Genomic DNA, 19,458 nt, shown 5'->3' with positions numbered 1-19,458 from the left:
TGTTTTCTGAAGAGAGCCGACTCCTTCTTTAAATAATTTGTTTCTAAGTCACGTCCTGTTAGGATGACCCAGTATTTCAACCTCCCTCCTCATTAGTGGAAATGTGTTTGTGTTTTGTTATGTAATAGCTGACACTCAGGAGGCTACGACTTATCCAGCAGGCTTGCCTGCGAGCAGCCATCACAATCGTATCGCACAGTACAAGAAGACGGTCTTATTAAAACTGGTTTGGCCTTGCTCCAGGCACTTTCATTGGCTGCTTCTAAGTCGTTTATCTGACTTTCATCTGTTCTCTTCTGCTGCACTCCAATTTCCCTTTTGTGGTGCAAAGAAATGCCACATAGGTAGTTGTAGAAGAAGTCTTAATTTGAAACTCAATACTGTTCAACATAGATTCCATCTGCCTCAATCTTCAGACACAACCCTGACCAGATGGACATTTCAAATGGCAGTGCCAAAACAAATATCCTCTCTTATGTTCTTTTCTCTGTGGCGTATAGAGATGCTGCGTTTGTCCTGTTTTGATTCACACGGTCCTGTCGGCTCACTGCTGCTGTTGGTCATCTGGTTTCCTCTTGTAGGCCAGAAGATCAAAAAAGTGGGTTATGATGGGTGTGCTGCCAGCTCGTGTAGTGCCCCCGTTTCACTAAGCCTGCGCATGAGGTGTCAGCGGCGCACAGATTTCACTTTCCCCTTTTATTACCAAAAACCCCACAAACAACTTAAAATCCCAACCATTGTGCTGCCACTAACTCCAGTCTGCACTCTGCACACATTTAGTGCCAGTTTGTCTTTGCTGGTGTGTGAATCGTCTCTCAAACTTTTGATAAGTGTCTGATGTATCTGAGGTGTGAGCAGACGTCAAACCCAAAATGTGTGGTGCTATTTGTTGTTGTGTTTATGGATGAGCACTCGGCCGTTTGATCAGCGCGTGCCTGTGCAGGAGTTGGTGCGTCTCTATGTTTACACTGTCTGCAGACGGTGGGATTTGTGCTGAATGTAGGCCAGCAGAATCCCTCTTACGTCAAAGGCAGGCAGGCGGGCAGATGCAGGAAGAGAGCTGCTGGTGGTTGTGCAGCTGTGACCATGGAGGAGGCTGTGGCGCACATCAGTCTGCCAGAGCACCGCTGGCGGTGAACAGGGAGAGACGCAGATAGGAAGAGACGGAGAGCGCCAACGATGAAGACCGTCCTCAGCCTGCACAGGAAATGGGCCCATGCAGTCAAGACCATACGTATCCTTCAGGGACTTGTGAGTTCGATTCTGCTACCATGGCTCGAATTTAATCAGATGTGTGGCAGGCGGCTGGACCTGACTGGTTCTGTAATAGATCTGAGTGTGCTTATTTTTTTTTTTTTTTTAATGACTTGGGCAGTTCAGAAATGGGTTGAGTTGAGTTTGGTTCTGAAATGAGGGATCCAGAATTGCAGAAAAGTGGCATCAACTGTTATTAAAAGATCATTTAGGATAAAAATGAATTGTGGTACTTTCAAAGTGTAAGGGCTGATGTTAGTATTCAAAATCAAAACTGACTCAATGCTCCGTTTGCTGAGGTATGATCTGTGTAACTTTCACTTGGTCTTAACTGGTGGAATATTTTCACCCAGGTTAGTTTGTACTGTATTAGGGTTGATTGGATTATTGATCAGACACTTAACATGAAACTAATGATAAGCAATATGTGAAGTTAAAGAAATGATAGTTTCTTTTTCCCAAATGCAAAACTTTAGTTGTTTTCTTCTGTTTAACTGGATTTATTCCCTTTTTGGGGTCGAACAATAAAATCAAGTTTAAGTTTGGAGTGTTTCTTGTTAGTCTCGACAATAAAAAAGATTAAATAGTAATAGTTAGTTGCATCTCTAGACTAGAAGTTGAGTGGTTGTGTATCTTTGTATCTGGTTTTATGTGACCTGTTGTGGTTTCATGGAACAGTCTGTCAGAGGAAGTGCTCTCATCCCGAATTATTTTTAAGTGCTTGTTAAAGAAAGCTAACTGATGTTCAAGTGTTCTCATCCATATTTAATCGACCTGAGCCAGAAGTGTCTAACTTGTTGCAAACGGCCGGGCAGAGGCCTGTCATTGTTCTCCCGCTTGTGTAAGGACAGCTAATGAACTGGCTTTGTCGTTACATCACGTAATACATTATTAATCTGTTCGGTGAAATGAAACTAGCCATGGTAATCTTTCCTTTCTCTCCACAGAACCCGGTCATGGAGGAGACCGTGTGGGAGCAGTACACCGTGACCCTGCAGAGGGTGAGTCCATCTGCACCGAAACACACCAGACCTCATCTCATTTACAGTATTTCCATTTCAGCCAGAAACCCAGGCTGTTCTACCCAGTGCTGCACAGGGAGGGCTTTTAAATGATTAGTTTGACACATTGCAGTCAGCTAATAGTTAAGAGAGCAGAGAGTATGGGCAGATGTGACAGACATTGCCCTGTCTGCTGAATGAGAGCCAGCGTGAATGTAGACAACCATGAAAATGGATTCTTTTAATTAATTGGAATTATGATTAACTAGGCTTTTAAGGTGAGCTCCGGAACCTCCCTGTATGGTAAAATGTATAATGGTGGATATAGTGGAGCATGTAGCGGACCCTCATATTTCCCTTGGTTGGTAGAGAGTGAATCTCGCTGTCAGATTTACATTCCAAGGTAGACACAAACAAAATAAATGCTAATGTTGCTCCATGTTTGCTCAGTGCAGTGATACTCAATCTGTGGGGCACAGAGTCACTGCAATGACTGCAATTTGCTGATGCTATTATGCTGACCTTTATTTGCCTAAAATTCAACTTAGTTCCTTATTTATAGTTTATAGTAGTTTTGGTTCCTCTTTCATTGTTAATGACTGCTAAAAAATGTGTGTGGTGTGAACCTTTTTTCAGCTTTTGAAGGATGAAAAAGTTTGCCATATAAACTTTGTAAGGTGGTAGTGTGCTGTGTTTACAGCTCATTGTGTTGCCCCCGAGTCAATTATAGATACATTTTAGTGTGACAAATTCTACACAGTTGGGGGTGAGACTCTGCAGGGGGTATTTGGATGAAGCCAAAGTTCTCAAATACTGTTATGTGTTATCTGAACATAAGCAGCGATACAAGATTTTTACCTAAATGACATACAGTCTAAACTGTAAACTAAAAGTTTGGATTACAAACTGTAATTTCCCTCGGGATAAATAAAGTATCTATCTATCTCTCTCTCTAAGAACTATTTGATCAAATAAGTAAACAAGATTATGAGTCTAACCAGACACTCAGGGCCAGCCAGGGCCAAATGCTGGTAAAATATACAAGTGGTTGGTACATTTGCTTCACTCACCAGCCAAATAAAAAGGTAATCTGTTGAGCTGGTAAGATTTGAATATTTACTTGCCATTTGCTGGCCGACCAAAGCGTTCATTCTGCACCCTGGTGTCAGCTCTCAGTACAACCCTTTCAACACTCTACTAACACATTCTAGTTGATGAGTAGAAATGATAACTAGTAACATACATCTACTTGATTCTCTTCTTTAATACTTTGTTAAATGTGGACGTCTCGCCACCAGCCTATTGAACCTGGGCCTACACAGTTGTTAAAGTTAAACACGTGTACAACTATGTGAGCAGAGCAAACCAGTTGAGCTTAGGTAATCACGATGAGCTCATTGTCTCGTGCTGAGGTTCACTGAAGCCAGAAAAGCAGATTTAGTGCAAAAAAGGTCCTCTGCTGCAGGCTTGTGACCCCACACTCTCCACCCCTCCACAGCCAGCTGTCACACTCTGCTTTGTACGTCCACTTTTTACTCTTTTCTACCATTTGTTAACGGAGTGGCATTTTAAACAATGTTGCTTCTACTGCTGCCTCTGTCCCTCAGAACACCTCTCATAAAGTGGAAGAGAGCTTAAAACTCAACATTCAGAATAATGTTTATTACATAAACTAATATTCATCAGGAAATGTGCCACATTCAGTCAAGTGGCAATTATTTTTTTTGCTAAATATTATAGAGGAAACGTATAGGAATATATATTTTAACTTTACAATTACAGACAAGACTAAACATTACAAAAAACAAGAAAATATAGTGCTACAGCAACAGGCACATGACACACACAAGTTGTTTTCTGTTTGAATGTAAATCAGTTTAACTATGTCCAAAATAAACATACATTTAGATTAATAAATGCATAGTAAAAACAAACATGGAGGATATAAACACAGAGCCAGATGTTTGAGAGGTACAGTTTGAAGCCTGCCATTGTTTTGGATTTCACAATTTAAATGACAAAGTGAGACTTTAGCAACCCAACTGTGCAATATGGGTCTGTGTAACAAACCAGGGCAAAGGGACTTTAAAAAAAATACTGGGCAGGTGATTGGATGAACCAATCAGATCAATATAACGTAGTCAAACTCTTACCGAAGCCAAGAAAACTTCTTTTCCATCAATAAAAACCTTCAGTGCTGTTCTTTGCTCTTCTTTCAATGAAGAAATACTCTCCAGTTCTGGTAGAACTGATGCTAGCAGTATCTACGCTAGCGTCTTTAGCCGTGGCCATTGTTGTTTTTGAGCATTAGACCACACCCATAGCTCATATTGTAGCTGCCAGAAGTGCCTCTATGACACTGTGTTTGGACACAATCGTGTATTTTGAAAAATGGCTAGATGGGTTCTTGCTTGATTTGGTGATCCCGTGAGTCCAGCTGCCTCACAAGGTTAAGACTTGATATGATAAAATATTTTTAACTCTGTTTTTGGCAAAGTAAAGTAGGTTTTGGAAAGTATAGGTAAAGTGTGGAGGCATCTGGAGGAGAAAAAATGAGACACTTTGTTGCTTTTACTTGATGACACTTTGAACATGCCTGACAGGTCAGATCTGACACTATCTGCTATCATCCAACTTTAAAGACACACTGCTGTTTTTATTAAACATAATCAATCTGACATTCAGCAGCAATAAAAAAAAATAACCAGGAATCACAAAACATTGCCATGTTTACTTGTAGTACGGTATCAGAGATCTTCAAAAATTGCAGTAAATGTTGTCCTTGAACAATCATGTACAGTAACAGGAAGTGGCAGTGGGTGAGAGCCGCTATCTCACCGGCTTTATTAAATAGCACCACAGCTATCCCCGTACACACGCACACATTTGCAACCATTACACCCCATTAAATCCCATCATCTCTTGCCTCAACTACTGCTGCAAACAATAACACAGCAGCACGCTCCTTTGGCTTTCATTTGCTGTGATTTAAATCCCCTTTATAACAGCGTGGTGGTTTTATCTCCGTTGAAAAACGACATGTCTGTATTTTATTGGCTAAGGAGTGCTTTCCAGCTATATAATAATTATTTGATTATTTGATTGTAATATTTTATAGTATGTCATTAATTTTTGAGATTATTATATCAGAACCAAAGATGTCTTCTGTCTTCATGTCTCTTGTGTTCCTTCATGTTTACCTCTGTTTTTTTTTCCTCTGCTCGCACTTTCTCCCTCCCTCTGCCTCCACGGCCATCTGCTAGACACAGAGGAGAGTGGTGAATTGTATGGGGCTTTTTTTTTAAGTACAGATGGAAGGGAGGGGATAATGAGACAGGGTCATCAAATCTCTGACCTAATCTCATCTGGGCAAACTGGAGCAGTGGCAGGTAGAATCATTCAAAGCCGAATCATCTTTCCAGAGAAGCGAGGAGCCTTTTAAAAACAGAGTTGTTTGTGCGCGTTGGCATACACTGCACACTGCATTTCCAGGAAGTGATTTTTAATTTACAGACACCCATGTTCATACACACTAGGATTAGCATCGTTGTTAATCACACACACAAAGCTACAGAAGATAGACATGTAGGCGGTGAACTGCTGCACAGCCATACATGACTCCAGTATGCACAACTGTAATCACAATCAGTCAGAATCCTTTTAATCGTACAATACACATACAGCCATGATAATACAGGGATTACAGACTCTCTCTCGCTCTCTCTCTCTCTCTCTCTCTCTCTCTCTCTCTCTCTCTCTCTCTCTCTCTCTCTCTCTCTCTCGCTCTCTCTCTCTCACAATGATTTACATGTTTTCTTTTTTCCTTCTTTTTTTTTTTTTTCAGGATCCAAAGATGGGCTTTGGCATCGCAGTGTCAGGGGGGCGGGACAACCCAAACGAGGAAAGTGGAGAGACGTCCATTGTGGTGTCCGACGTCCTGCAGGGAGGACCTGCTGATGGCTTGTTGTTGTGCGTACTCTTCTTGGTTATAATATTAGTAATCAGTTAAACTCGACTACACAGACAAACCTACTGTAACGACTGTCATTCAGTTAGTACAGAGATCGTACGTAGGATCACACTGCTGTAAAGTGGTATGGGGTGAGGTATCAGAGTACATGAGCTCGGTATCGGTGCATCCCATCCAATTCAAAAGTAGAATTACTTAACCATGACCCCTCGTAGAGATTTTGCTACTCCGTTTATACTGAGGGAGCGAACCCTTTAATATCCTTGTATGTATTAGGCCGTGATGGGCAATACAAATGTTTAGCGGGGGCATTTTATATTTGTTTTGTGGAATATTACAGAACATTTATTTGTTTGGTATTGAATTTACAGGACTTATACATAGTCTTCCAGAATTTACTATTTTACAGTGCTACACAATATAAAATGACATATCCATGATAGCAGCAGTTATCCATATCATCCACACTAACCCCTTTTGGAAAAGTTCTCCAAAACAAACCCATGGCTCATTTAATCAATCAATCAGCATTACATTTTTATTAACTTTTATGTGACAACTGAAAACGGATTTGTACTGGAATAGTAAAGTTCCCTATATATACTTTGATTATTTTTTGTGATTAAAAACCACAAAGCTGTCCAGCTTATCATTATGACTCAAGGGATTTAATTCCCTACTTGCAGCAGTTACAGTATATGCCTCATTGGGAAAGGCTCCGAACAAACGTCTGAATGGAGACAAAGCCATTAGTGTTCCAGCTGTCATTTCAGGTCCATATGAACATACATGGTCATGTATTAAAGTAATGTCTTTATTTTTGGAACTTAGAAAACCTAAAATAACTAGATTAAAGAAATCGTTGTCATTGTACTTCTGTGCAATGAAAATCCCTGATATTAAAACCATTATAAAAAGAACAATATAACTAACTTAGTTCACAATGTGTGTTTGTGTTTAGTGAGAATGACCGTGTGGTGCAGGTGAACGCCATCCCCATGGAGGGGGCCATCCACTCCTTCGCTGTCCAGACCCTCAGGAAGTGTGGCAAAGTAGCAAAAGTTGTGAGTAAAGCTTTTGGTCTACTGTTAGAGCCTTATTCTTGTTTTGTTACTTATTAAAATAATGAAGTGTTCATTTAAGTTGCATACTGTGATTATGATGGGATAATTGTTAAAGTGACCTCTGACCTTTTTTTTTTGTATTCAAACATTCTTTGTGTCTGTTTATCAACAGACAGTCAAGAGGCCCAGGAAGGTTCCAGTCAATATGCTGAACCGTCCCCCGTCACCTGACGACAGAGTCTTCAACAACGACTACAATGACGATTACAACTACGAGCAGGACGGTCGCAGTGTGTACAGCGGCCGGAGTGGTGGCGGGCGGGATCACAGCCTGGAGAGGGAGCGAGGCGGGGGAGGCTACATGGATTCTGGCTACCAAACACGTGAGCGTGACTATGACAGGGACTATGACCGGCGGGAACGCGGCAGGAGTGCGGAGAGAGAACTGAGCCCCGACCGGCAGTACAGGAGAGACGGCAGCAGAGGTCGCACTTTGGACAGAGAACGCAGCCCGGAGCGCCCCTACAGGAGTGACCACTTGCTTGCCCGCGACTATAGCCCGGACAGGAGGTACCGCAGCGAGCGCACATTAGACCGAGATCACAGTCCCGATCGGCGCTACCGCAGCGAGCGTGCCCTCGATCGGGACCACAGCCCAGACAGACGCTACCGCAGCGAGCGAACCCTGGACCGCACCGACAGCCCAGACCTGCGCCGCAGACGTGACAGCCACAGCCCAGCTCGGGGCCCCGGTCGGGACCACAGCTTCGAACGAGGACGTGAGCATGTCCCCAGTGACCCGAGGAAGTACGAGGAGCCGCTGAAGCGGAGTGGGAGCAGAGACCGTCTAGAGCGCTCGCCATCACCCGCCGCCATGCCCATCCCTCTGCCCCGCCCAGCCCGAGATCTGGAGCCACTGGAGAAACCTCTGAATGTGCTGCTGCTGAAGAACCGGCCCAATGAAGGTAAGAAAATTACTGCTGTCAGACTGTCAGATGGTCAGACTCCATTTAGACAAACAAAATAGGAACTTTGTACTTTTTGAAACATGACTAGTAACATGTTATAACATGATGATTCTTTTTTACCATCTATTCCAGAGTATGGCCTTCGTCTGGGCAGTCAGCTCTTCATCAAAGAGATGACCAACACAGGACTTGCCGGCAGAGATGGGAACTTGCAGGAAGGGGACATTATATTAAAGGTAGGGTTAAGGTGCTTACTCGCAGTGCTGATCATTAACAAGCTTCATGTCAGAATATTATTTTCGTTATTAAATGTCAAAAATGGTAAAAAAAAAAAAAGTACTCAGAACAAGTTTCCAGAGGCCAAAGGGATGTTTTCAGGGGGCTTGTTTCGTCTGAACATTCAGGACATTGGTCATTTAGGACGCTGTGTAACTTATTTGAAGAATGAATCAAAAGAAGGAGAGATTTCTGTCTTTTATTTTATGAAAACATCAAACTGCTCACAGAATGTTATTACTCTCACTCTCTCCATAACGACTACTGTCTGAAGAACTGCACAGGGCTCATACTGTTGCATTGTTTCTTTGCTCAGTGATCTGCATCTGACTGTCTCCTAATCTCCTTTCTCTCTCTGTCCGTCAGATTAACGGCACTGTGACAGAAAACCTGTCTCTGAGCGACGCAGGGAAGCTGATTGAGAAGTCTCGCGGGAAGCTGCAGCTGGTGGTGCAGAGAGACAAGCGGCAGGTGCTGATCCGAGTGCCCCCGATGGTCGACAGCGACTCAGAGCTCGATGGTGAGAGATACTCGAAACTGAAAAGCAGCAGGTCCTATCCAGCGTAAAGGCAAACCTAGCGAGTGGCCGCCATCATCATATATAAACCCACTGCTATGAACTTCATATGAATGGACTGTGGAAACATTGTTGCTGTTGTTGTTGTTGTAATTGTCCATCAAGAACCTGTTTTCCCTTCATAAAATAAAAGTTTTTACTCACTCATCAGTATTTAGTATTATTTGGATATTTAATGTGTTCAAATATTTTACAAAACTCATACAAACTATGAGCTAACGAGAGATTCACCAACCTATCATCACTATTCCTCCAGCAATGATTACTCACTCCTTTATACCTGTTTTTAATGTCACATGACCAGATGGCGTGCAGTGATTGGTCAAAACCAATTTAGATAAGTGGTGTGAGTGGATTGTTCACTGACCAAATGTTTGGAGGGAGGGGTGGAAAAGCCGGAAGACTTGTGACCCACTTTGTCTGGTTTTGGGACATTGTGTGTGTGTGTGTGTGTGTGTGTGTGTGTGTGTGTGTGTGTGTGTGTGTGTGTGTGTGTGTGTGTGTGTGCTTGTGTGTGTGTGTGTGTGTGTGTGTTTGTGTGTGCTTGTGTTTGTGTGTGCTTGTGTGTGTGTGTTTGTGTGTGAGAGAATATGTGTCTGCATGTGTGAAAGTGTTCACTCGCCTCAGGCAGGGTGATCTAATCCCCCCATCATAATCCTACTATTGGATATGACAGAATTTCATTATGTTAAGGTTTGCACCGCAGCAGCCCTCTGGTTTCTGCCGTTCAGCATCCCCCTCTGTAAGGTCTCTGAGAACAATAGGGACTGATTGTGTGTGTGTGTGTGTGTGTATTTTTAGCTGTCAGGTTCAAATCAAGTGCATCTACTTCATTTAGCTTTTTAGTGGTATTGCTATGCTTCATCACTGCTGCGATGTTGAAATGCATGGCGAATCGAGCCTCTTTTTTTCAACATCAAAGATAAATTCACTTCTCTCTTCATCAGGATCCTTGAAGCTGGTAACAAATATAATTACTGGGCATACACCACTTTGTGTAGTGATGTGACCTTCATTTGTGTCGTAACTTTGTGTGTTTGTGCCCTTTTCTGCATCCGTGACCTGTGGGCCATTTGAATTGTAATTGTTATGTAATTTAAAAGATACAGCCGCATCAAGGAGAAATTCAACATTTTTACTCCTCCAGACATGTTTTTATTCTTTATTCTCTGAAGATAATATCAGAGACCTCCACACTCTCAAGTTGGTTCAGAAAGGTTAAATTGTTCAACCTGTTTGTTCTTGTTGTGTTGCAGATATCTCTGAGATCGAGTCATACCGCTCCTACTCTCCGCAGGATGACAGGCGGGGCCACCACTCCGACCTCTCCTCCCACTCCTCCAATGAGAGGCTTAGAGATAAACCCAGGTACGATGTCATTGAATCTTGAGCCACAGGAATGAACTATTTCCCCCATCTACAGAGTTTTGTTATGTCCAGGAGCTACAGAAAGCTACAAAGAGTCCAGCTTCACTAAGATGTCCCCAGTTTATTAAGTGTGTTCAATACAGCACAAAATCAGGATATGACAGGATTATGTTGATTTATGCCTCATGAAGATGAATCAGTCCATCACATTAAATCAATGAGGAGGAATTTCTCTGCATCGACGAAGTACTCGTGTTAGACTTCTCTGTATATTCATTTGTTGTCAGCCGTTTTACTTTTATCTTGACAGTATCCAGTCAGGAACTATTGGGGCTTGGGTTTGTGGGGTTCATGCAACAAAGGGCCACAGCTGAACTCAGGTTTTGTAGTCACCATAATGTCCTATTAGAGATTAGACACATTTTAATTTAATTTGTGATTTCACCAGGGAGGACCCACCCAACAGGCTGGCAAAAATGGGCGCCATGCCAACGCCATTCAGAGCTCCTGACAGAGCTCCTGACAGAGCTGTTGAAGACACGCCCCCTTTACAGGCAGAGAGGGAGGACACGCGAGCAGAAACACCACCAGGTAAACATGCGTCTCCCTCTGACCATACGAAGCTCTGATCTTGAGCCAGTTTTGAGTCCGTGTAAATGTCAATGCTGCAACTTGAAAATATGTACGTTTATTTTCTGTTTCTGCAGTGCCAGCATTCACTGTAGCCCCAAAGGTTCATGCACCTCCCAAGGTGCCGCTAAAGCCAAGCATAGAGGACCAGGAAATATACGGGTCAGTATATCACAAATATTTATTTGGGGTTCTGAAGCCAGAGACCTATAAATTGCATATGAATTTCATTCTTTCTGCATATAAGGTTTTTCCTTGCTTTTTGCGACTCTGTATAATGAAACCTTGCTTTCATCGTCCAGGCCGAACACAGTGATGGTGCGTTTCCAGAAAGGTGACAGCGTGGGTCTGAGGCTGGCAGGGGGAAATGATGTAGGCATCTTCATCGCTGGTGTTCAGGAGGACAGTGCGGCCGAGCAGGAGGGTCTCCAAACAGGAGATCAGATCGTGAAGGTTAGATTTCTTTTATTCCACATTAAATACCTGCAGATACAACATTCAGATGACTCAAAAGCAGGAGACCCCCATTAGACTGTGACTCCGGTGAAGGTACCATCTATTGAACACTGTTGTAAACAACAAAAATAAAATAAAAGAGAAAGGAAAAACTCAAGTAAATCAAGAAATAATCAGCCTTTTGCCAGTGTTCTGGTGTTTTATTACTTTGTGTAAAAAAATCTCCTATTTGATCTGCTACTCATGGTGTATTTAAGTCTGTTCTATACTATACTCATTCTAATTGTATTTCATGTGTGTTTTGTCTGTTTCAGGTCAACAACATGGATTTCAGAGGCATGGTGCGTGAGGATGCTGTCCTCTACCTCCTGGAGGTTCCCAAAGGAGAAGATATAACCATTCTTGCTCAAAGCAAACCTGAAGGTACTGTACTGTATAGACAAAGGATGCTAAGATGGTTAAAAAGGAAAGATAAATACAGTGCCAAATACAGCCAAACTTCTCATGCCTATAATTAACTTAACAAAAGGCTGCAAAGAATTCAGTGCCAACCCAGATAAAGGTATACAATCAATATGTATCACAATATTCACTTAACTACACTGATTACACTGAAGTTTGGTGTATAGCAATAAATATGTATGCTATATTTTTGGATAAATAAAGATAAACCATGCAGATAGAGAATAGTAGTAGACCCAGAATTTTGCCCTGTGGTACACCGAATTGACTTTACAATAATGTGAGGTTGAGTTATTTATTTCAGTTCTAGTTTAGTTTAGTTTGTGATCTTTAGTAGAAGTATTAGGCTTTTTGACACTCAGTGAGTGAATTGGCCCAGACTTACTGTTTTTGGTTTTTCATGTGTTTTCCATTTCAGTGTACAAGGACATTTTAGCATCTGGCCGAGGCGACTCTTTCTTCATCAGGACCCACTTTGAGTATGAGAAGGAGGCTCCTCAGAGCCTTCCTTTCACCAGAGGAGAGATCTTCAAAGTGACAGACACGCTTTATGATGGCAAACTGGGCAACTGGCTGGCAATTCGCTCTGGCAAAGACAATCAGCTGCTGGAGAAAGGAATCATCCCCAACAAGAGCAGGTGTGTGCAGGGTTCTTGGTGCTTATGTATGTAGGATTAAAGCTGCAATAGATAACTTGAACATACACAATGCAAAACCTTCTGGTCTCTCTCTGTTGCTCGAATTGCCTACTCTAGCTTTAAGTATTTGTTAAATTGATTGCTATAATCACTCACTGGCTTTGGAGCAGCTGGCAACAACTGAATCCTCTGATCAGCTCTACAGTCTAGCATTCAAAAGCTCTGCTTCATCAAGAGTCCTTCCAGACCACATAGTGTGGAAAATAAACACTTTTAGAAAAATTAAAATAATATGTTATTATGATGATGTTGACTTAAGCTTTTTGACATTTTTGTCTCACAGAGCAGAGCAAATGGCCAATGTGCAGAATGCCGCTCGGGCAGCGTCGGGCAACGACAGAGGAGACTTCTGGAGGCTGAGAGGTCAAAGGGCGGCAAAGAAGAAGGACTTACGCAAGAGCCGAGAGGACCTGACCGCGACTCCAGTCACCACACGGTTCCCCGCCTACGAGAGAGTGGTCTTACGTGAAGGTACCCCAAAAAAGTTAACAACTGGCCACTTGTGAAATCCTATGTATTCTTGATGTATTCCATGTTTCTCTGTTTACTTGTGAATGAACTTGTGTCCTATTTATTATTTCTTTCAGCTGGTTTCAGGAGACCTGTGGTGATATTTGGGCCCATCTCCGACGCAGTGAATGAAAAACTGGCCAATGACATGCCAAACGAGTTTGTCATCGCCAGTAAGTGCTTTAAATTGTACTGGAGCACACTCTGTTTCACAGTGTTGTATAATGTATAGTGAACATAGTGAATATTAATCAGTATTTTAGGCTGACAGATGCTCATGTGCCTCATCCTGCATTGTGAATAATTTCACTTCCCTCAGAAACGGAGCCCAAGGATGCAGGAAGTGAGAAATCCTCTGGAGTGGTGAGACTAAACACCATCAGACAAATCATTGAGCAGGTAAGGTATACCAGCAAAACATGCAGCTTCATAAAAATACTGTTACATCATCTGACACTCAACCACTCCCCGGTTCCCTCAGGACCGTCACGCTCTGTTGGATGTGACTCCCAAAGCTGTGGACACTCTGAACTACACCCAGTGGTATCCCATCGTCATCTTCCTGAACCCAGACAGCAAGCAAGGAGTCAAGACTATGAGGAACCGCCTCATGAACGGATCCAGCCGCAGCGCTCGCAAACTGTATGAGCAGGCCGTCAAGCTGAGGAAGACCTGCTCACACCTTTTCACTGGTGGGTTTCTGCTACAGTTGTTCAGTGTTCAGTTAGTAAAAATCTGCAACTTCACCGCTACATGCCACTAAATCCTACACACTGGTCCTTTAAAATTCACACTGATAAATTTACTCATTGCTGGTCATTCTTGTTTTCGTGCACGTTTAGCGACCATCGACCTGAACTCGGCCAATGACGCGTGGTATGGCAGCGTGAAGGATTCCATTCAGGAGCAGCAGGACAGAGCTGTGTGGGTGTGTGAGGGCAAGGTGAGTCCTATAATCTGTGTGAATGACACGCTGCTGCTGATGACTGCGTTGATAATACGATTCTGCTCTGATAAGTATGTGACTCAAACCGAGTCGTGTGAGTGAGAACACATCCAGCGCTGACTCCGTATCCTCACTTCCTCTCCCCAGTTGGACGGCTCAGAGGAGGACCTGGATCTCCACGACGACCGCATGTCCTACATCTCGGCGATGAGCGCAGACTACCTGAGCATGGACAGCCGTCTGACCAGCGACTACGAAGACACGGCGGATGAGGGCGGGGCTTACACCGACAACGAGCTGGACGAGACACTGGACGAGCCCCAGCCGGTGTCGGCCATCAGTCGATCCTCAGAGCCGGTGCTGCCAGATGAGGTGGGCGTGTCCGCTGATACCGCCTGAAATACTGTGCAGTGTTTATACACACCATACATACATATATATATATATATATATATATATTTTTTTTTTAAATATATATATATATATATATATTAAATATATATATATATATATATATATATATTTAATATATATATATATATATATTTAATATATATATTTAATATATATATATATAAAATATATATATTAAATATATATTTTATATATATATATATAAAATATATATATTAAATATATATTTTATATATATATATATTTTGTATATATATTTATATATATTTATATATATATATATATATTATTTATATATATTTTGTATATATATATATATTAAATATATATAAATATATATATATATAAATATATATATATTTATATATATTTAATATATATATATATATATTTATAAATATATATATATATAAATATATATATATTTATATATATTTAATATATATATATATATATAAATATATATATATTTATATATATATATATTTATATTTAATATATATATATATATATATTTATAAATATATATATATATAAATATATATATATTTATATATATTTAATATATATATATATATATATATAAATATATATATATTTATATATATTTAATATATATATATATATATATATACACACACACCTTTAAATCCTCGTCATCGTTCATTCATTGCTAGTTTTAAGGTTTGTGTGTTTGCATAATGTGACCCTTACAACCCGTGTGTGTGTGTGTGTGTGTGTGTGTGTGTGTGTGTGTGTGTGTGTGTGTGTGTGTGTGTGTGTGTGTGTGTAGAAGTCTCACCCTGAACCCCGTGCTCGTATGAGGAGGTCAGGGAGCAGAGAGGTGCTGAACAGAGAGCCCAGCCCTCCCCCTTCTTTTGTCCCTGAACCCCCAAAGGTGAGATCCACCACCCCCTCCTCCTTCCCCAAAAACTCTTAAATGATAACATCCCTCTACCTACACTTTCCTGCGCTGAGGAGTTATATTTAATATTAGTTCCATTACTACGTTTTCTTTCTTTCCAGACTTTAAGAACTTAAACTGCAATATACATAAATTCCACACAGAGTTAAATTATTAGAGGTATTATTATATGGGTAGCAGCTCACAGGTCTGAACAGGCGTTTTAATTTGAAGGACACAATGCTGAAGCAGACCAACCTCACCGTAACCGTCCTATAATATCCTGAACAGTCCTCTCCTGTGACAGGTGCGGACTCAGACTCGGACTGACTCATCGCGGAGCTTTGACTCACACTCCAGCAGCACCATCAGCAGTGACGCTGCGGCCGGAAACAAGCCGCTCCCCCCACCCGTGGCCCTGAAGCCCAACGTCGCCCGTCTGAACCAGCCAATGGAGGAGCTGAGCCCGGGGAGGGAGGAGGACCCCGCAAACAAATCCTTCCTGGGCAAGGTTAGTATCATTATTTCTTTGTTTGTTGTATTTTTAGACTAACAAAGTAGTTTCTATTCTGACCTATCAAATCTTACTTTTCCCCTTAAGAAATGTTTCTGGCTCACCGTGCATTAAGACATTTTTTCCCTCATGTTTAAGACGGAAGCTTTGAATCAGTTATTAAATAACTTTTATTCCACTTTCTTCCTCCTTTGCTTTCATTGCTTCTAATATGAAATAGCAAATGGGTGACCAGGTAACTGAATGTGTCTGCATTGTCTTGCCCTCCTTATAAATCCATAATTACTCCTCATCCATCATAATAGTGTTCCTCCGTCTTCATTTAATGGAATTATCCCACTCAAAGGTTTCATTTCACACTCACTTTGAATCATGCCTTGTGGATGTGCAGCACCTACTAATCATCAAAACTGGACTCTGAATGAACATGTATTTATTTCCTCCTAGATTAAAGCTTTTGAGAAGATGGACCACCTGGCCAGAGCTCAGAGGATGCTGGAGCTGCAAGAGGCCGAAAGTGCTCGAGTCAGTAACTGTTATTGTTGTTATTATTGTTATTGTCATTAGGGCCTGAAGCAGCGAACACAGTTCTCTGCCCCGATCGCTCCTGTCGACCGTAGAGATTAGTAGCAGCGATGGGCACTTTAAGTCATTTCCATGTTTGAGTACTCTCAAAAAAAGAAATCTGATGTAACAACAGTGTCCAGAATGAACCCCCACCCACACCCACTGTAGAGGTCAGCCAGTAATTCAATCATTTGGCTTGTAAATTAAAAACTGTGGCTGGTCTACCTTCTCATCTAACACTGCTAACGTTAGCAAACGGATTGATGAGGAACGCTGTCTCCTCTGTTTCCCCCTCATGTTTAATCTGCCACTGGTTGTTGTTGTTGTTGTTGTTGTTGTTGTTGTTGTTGTTGTTGTAGTATGATACAGACGTTTGGTCTCTCTCATATTTGGTCTAAAGGTCTAAGTTCATCAGTCGTCTAACAGTCATCAGAATTCATTCACTTGAGGACCATGACCTGTTCACACTAACTTCTGATATGGGCCACATTGAACCAGTAATGTGAAGACTGAATTGAGCGCTAAGGGCTTGCAGCGTGAATGTAGCTTTAAGTGTCCTCAGTTTGCCTTTCTAACACTGCTATCCATCCAGTGGTTGGGAGTTGAAACACAAAAATCAGTCAATCCATGTAGAGTTAGGATGTCATGTTTTGTATTTTGTATTAGTTCTGACATATCTGGGTCTGCTCTCTACACAGTTGGAAATTGCCCAGAAGCATCCAGACATCTACGCCGTCCCAATAAAACTGCCAAAACCCAACCTCAACCGTCCCCAGCCAATTGGGTGAGAGCACCTCTCTCCTTTGTAACACAATACAAATTTCTGTTTCTGTAGATGTTCCAGGTTATATGGCTTCAGTCTCATGAAGGGAAATAAGCTGAACTGCTGTATCGTCTGTCTGTCTGTCTGTGTGATCAGTTCCAGCTCCAATCCCGAGCAGCAGACTCCCTTCAGGCCACCGTACTCGGAGAGCAGAGGGCACGAGGACGACGAGGCCGAGTACCGCAGACAGCTGGCTGACCAGACCAAGAAAGGGTACTACAATGCTCAGAAATACAAAGACACCGAACTGTAAGCTGGGAAACCAGGAAGTCACGAGCTGGATTCCTCCCACGTCATCACTACGAACAGACAACGTTTGTTGCCTTGGTAACAGCTGGTGCAGCTTTACCTTGATGTAAACTCTCAGAATTTTGCTGGTAGTCAGAGTCCTGTTGTCTCACTGCGGTACACGTTGTACATTGATGCAGGCGACACACAATATTGTCGTTTACCACTACGCGGCTCCTAAACAAAATATGGCAGGTTTTTGTGACGTACCTTTTCACAGACCTGATATTTCAGTGTATATATTCTTTTTTATGTCTCTGAAGAGGTTTTTATTTTTCCCTGTTAAACACCTAGCCACAGTTCTGCTCTCGTCGACTGCCACTGCAGTCCCAGAGATAAGCATGTATTCCTGAAAGATAAATATTTTGAAAAGCAGGTTATAGAAGTACACGTTTTGAATGCATTTCCAGAATCCACAGGCCCTTCTAACAACAACCATATAGATTTTAAACTTATAACATGTAAATATGACCAGCTATCTTGGTTTTAATTAGGATAGAAATTGTTATCATGCAGCAGATGAAATGTTTTTTTTATCCAGGCTCTTTGTATGTTCTGGAAACACCTTTAGAACATCTGTAAGTGTTGTTAGACGACCTTTTGAGTTTATTAAAGATAGGCAGTTTATATTTTTCAGAAATATAGGCGCTTACCTCTGAAGCTAACTAACACCGTGCTGCAACCAAACCACAGATGTATCACTGTAGACTGTATAAGTATCTAGACTGTTTGGTTTGACGTCCTATTAGTGAGTGGGTTTGTGTGCCACTAACCCCCCCCACCCCCACCCCAGCGCGTTGTTAACTAACTTGTTTCAGGCACGTTCATACAAGAATAGTGTGAAGATCAAACTGTCAGTATGGGTTCAGCTGCTCTGATGTCAAATAGCTGTTAGTCTTTGTTTCTTATCACTGTCCTGCCAAGTCTTCTCTGACTTATTGTACACCTCTACGTTCCTGATTGGACATTTGTATATACACTACACTGTAACATGTGTGCATTCTGGGAAGCTGCATATTTTAAAGTGCCTTGTAAGTCTGATGTTGGCACGGAAAAAAAGAACTATCCAGAGACAGCACGAGGTTCTGAAATGGACCAAACAACCTGACACTGACACCGCCTGCTGAAACGGACCAAACAGAGTTCAAATAGATATTTTCACTACATTGTGACCAATACACTGAACGCTGACCACATACAGGTTGTAGAAGTAATCAGGACAGAAACACATTAACTATACCAAAGAGAGATTATAGAGATGCTACGCTGTAATTACGAGATAGAAGGATCTCATAAATGCAACATCTGTATAGTGATTATAACATCTGTATCTCGTACTAATTGGTTAAAAATACAACATATGGAAGTCATGATTACAATGCATCCTGTCTACAATGCACTGCTATAAATGAGGGAGGCTGCAGGTGTATTTGAGTCAGCTGGAACAGACGGAGCCGACAAATGATGTCACAGATTTCACTGTTAAAATGTATGGGAGGGGACGCTCAGATGATGGAGTGCAGCATAAACTCGATGTTTCTGACAGTCTGTATGTTTGTCTTTAGACAATCACATTGTTATTGCTTCTATGTTTTTATACTGAATATACACTGAGCTCTGTCAAGTCTTTGTACACGGGAACGTGTTCAGTTTCTTTTAAATGTTAGTTTGTGATTTCTTTTTTTTAGTTTGTGATCTCCTTCGTGTAAAAAAAAAAAACAAACTAAAATTCAATAAATAAATTTCGCTTTTTTACATTGTTTCTTTT

General features: G+C 41.6%; 1 protein-coding gene across 5 annotated transcripts in view; it reads left to right on the top strand.

The window, feature by feature from the left end:
• The window catches only part of tjp2a (tight junction protein 2a (zona occludens 2)), a 36,154-nt gene extending 16,704 nt beyond the window's left edge, over positions 1-19,450 (top strand). For 3 of the 5 annotated variants that reach the window (XM_051412457.1, XM_051412454.1, XM_051412456.1), the window contains 24 exons: positions 2,202-2,255; positions 6,100-6,224; positions 7,187-7,289; positions 7,462-8,254; positions 8,390-8,493; positions 8,900-9,053; positions 10,367-10,478; positions 10,927-11,069; positions 11,186-11,270; positions 11,411-11,561; positions 11,879-11,987; positions 12,445-12,664; positions 13,008-13,195; positions 13,312-13,407; positions 13,554-13,633; positions 13,716-13,926; positions 14,077-14,177; positions 14,328-14,552; positions 15,388-15,492; positions 15,806-16,009; positions 16,233-16,247; positions 16,460-16,537; positions 17,278-17,363; positions 17,499-19,450. In XM_051412457.1, the coding sequence (XP_051268417.1) occupies positions 2,202-2,255; positions 6,100-6,224; positions 7,187-7,289; positions 7,462-8,254; positions 8,390-8,493; positions 8,900-9,053; positions 10,367-10,478; positions 10,927-11,069; positions 11,186-11,270; positions 11,411-11,561; positions 11,879-11,987; positions 12,445-12,664; positions 13,008-13,195; positions 13,312-13,407; positions 13,554-13,633; positions 13,716-13,926; positions 14,077-14,177; positions 14,328-14,552; positions 15,388-15,492; positions 15,806-16,009; positions 16,233-16,247; positions 16,460-16,537; positions 17,278-17,363; positions 17,499-17,655 (3,699 nt within the window). In that variant the 3' untranslated portion in view covers positions 17,656-19,450. The remainder of the gene's footprint in view (positions 1-2,201; positions 2,256-6,099; positions 6,225-7,186; positions 7,290-7,461; positions 8,255-8,389; positions 8,494-8,899; positions 9,054-10,366; positions 10,479-10,926; positions 11,070-11,185; positions 11,271-11,410; positions 11,562-11,878; positions 11,988-12,444; positions 12,665-13,007; positions 13,196-13,311; positions 13,408-13,553; positions 13,634-13,715; positions 13,927-14,076; positions 14,178-14,327; positions 14,553-15,387; positions 15,493-15,805; positions 16,010-16,232; positions 16,248-16,459; positions 16,538-17,277; positions 17,364-17,498) is intronic. The other 2 variants (XM_051412455.1, XM_051412458.1) reach the window with 1 other exon arrangement.
• The last annotated feature ends 8 nt before the right edge of the window (positions 19,451-19,458 follow it).

This window comes from Dicentrarchus labrax, unplaced genomic scaffold, assembly GCF_905237075.1.
Source record: "Dicentrarchus labrax unplaced genomic scaffold, dlabrax2021, whole genome shotgun sequence".
In the NCBI taxonomy this organism is placed as follows: Eukaryota; Metazoa; Chordata; class Actinopteri; family Moronidae; genus Dicentrarchus; species Dicentrarchus labrax.
Note: the sequence above shows the minus strand (reverse complement) of the source record. Positions and strands in the feature narration are given on the sequence as shown.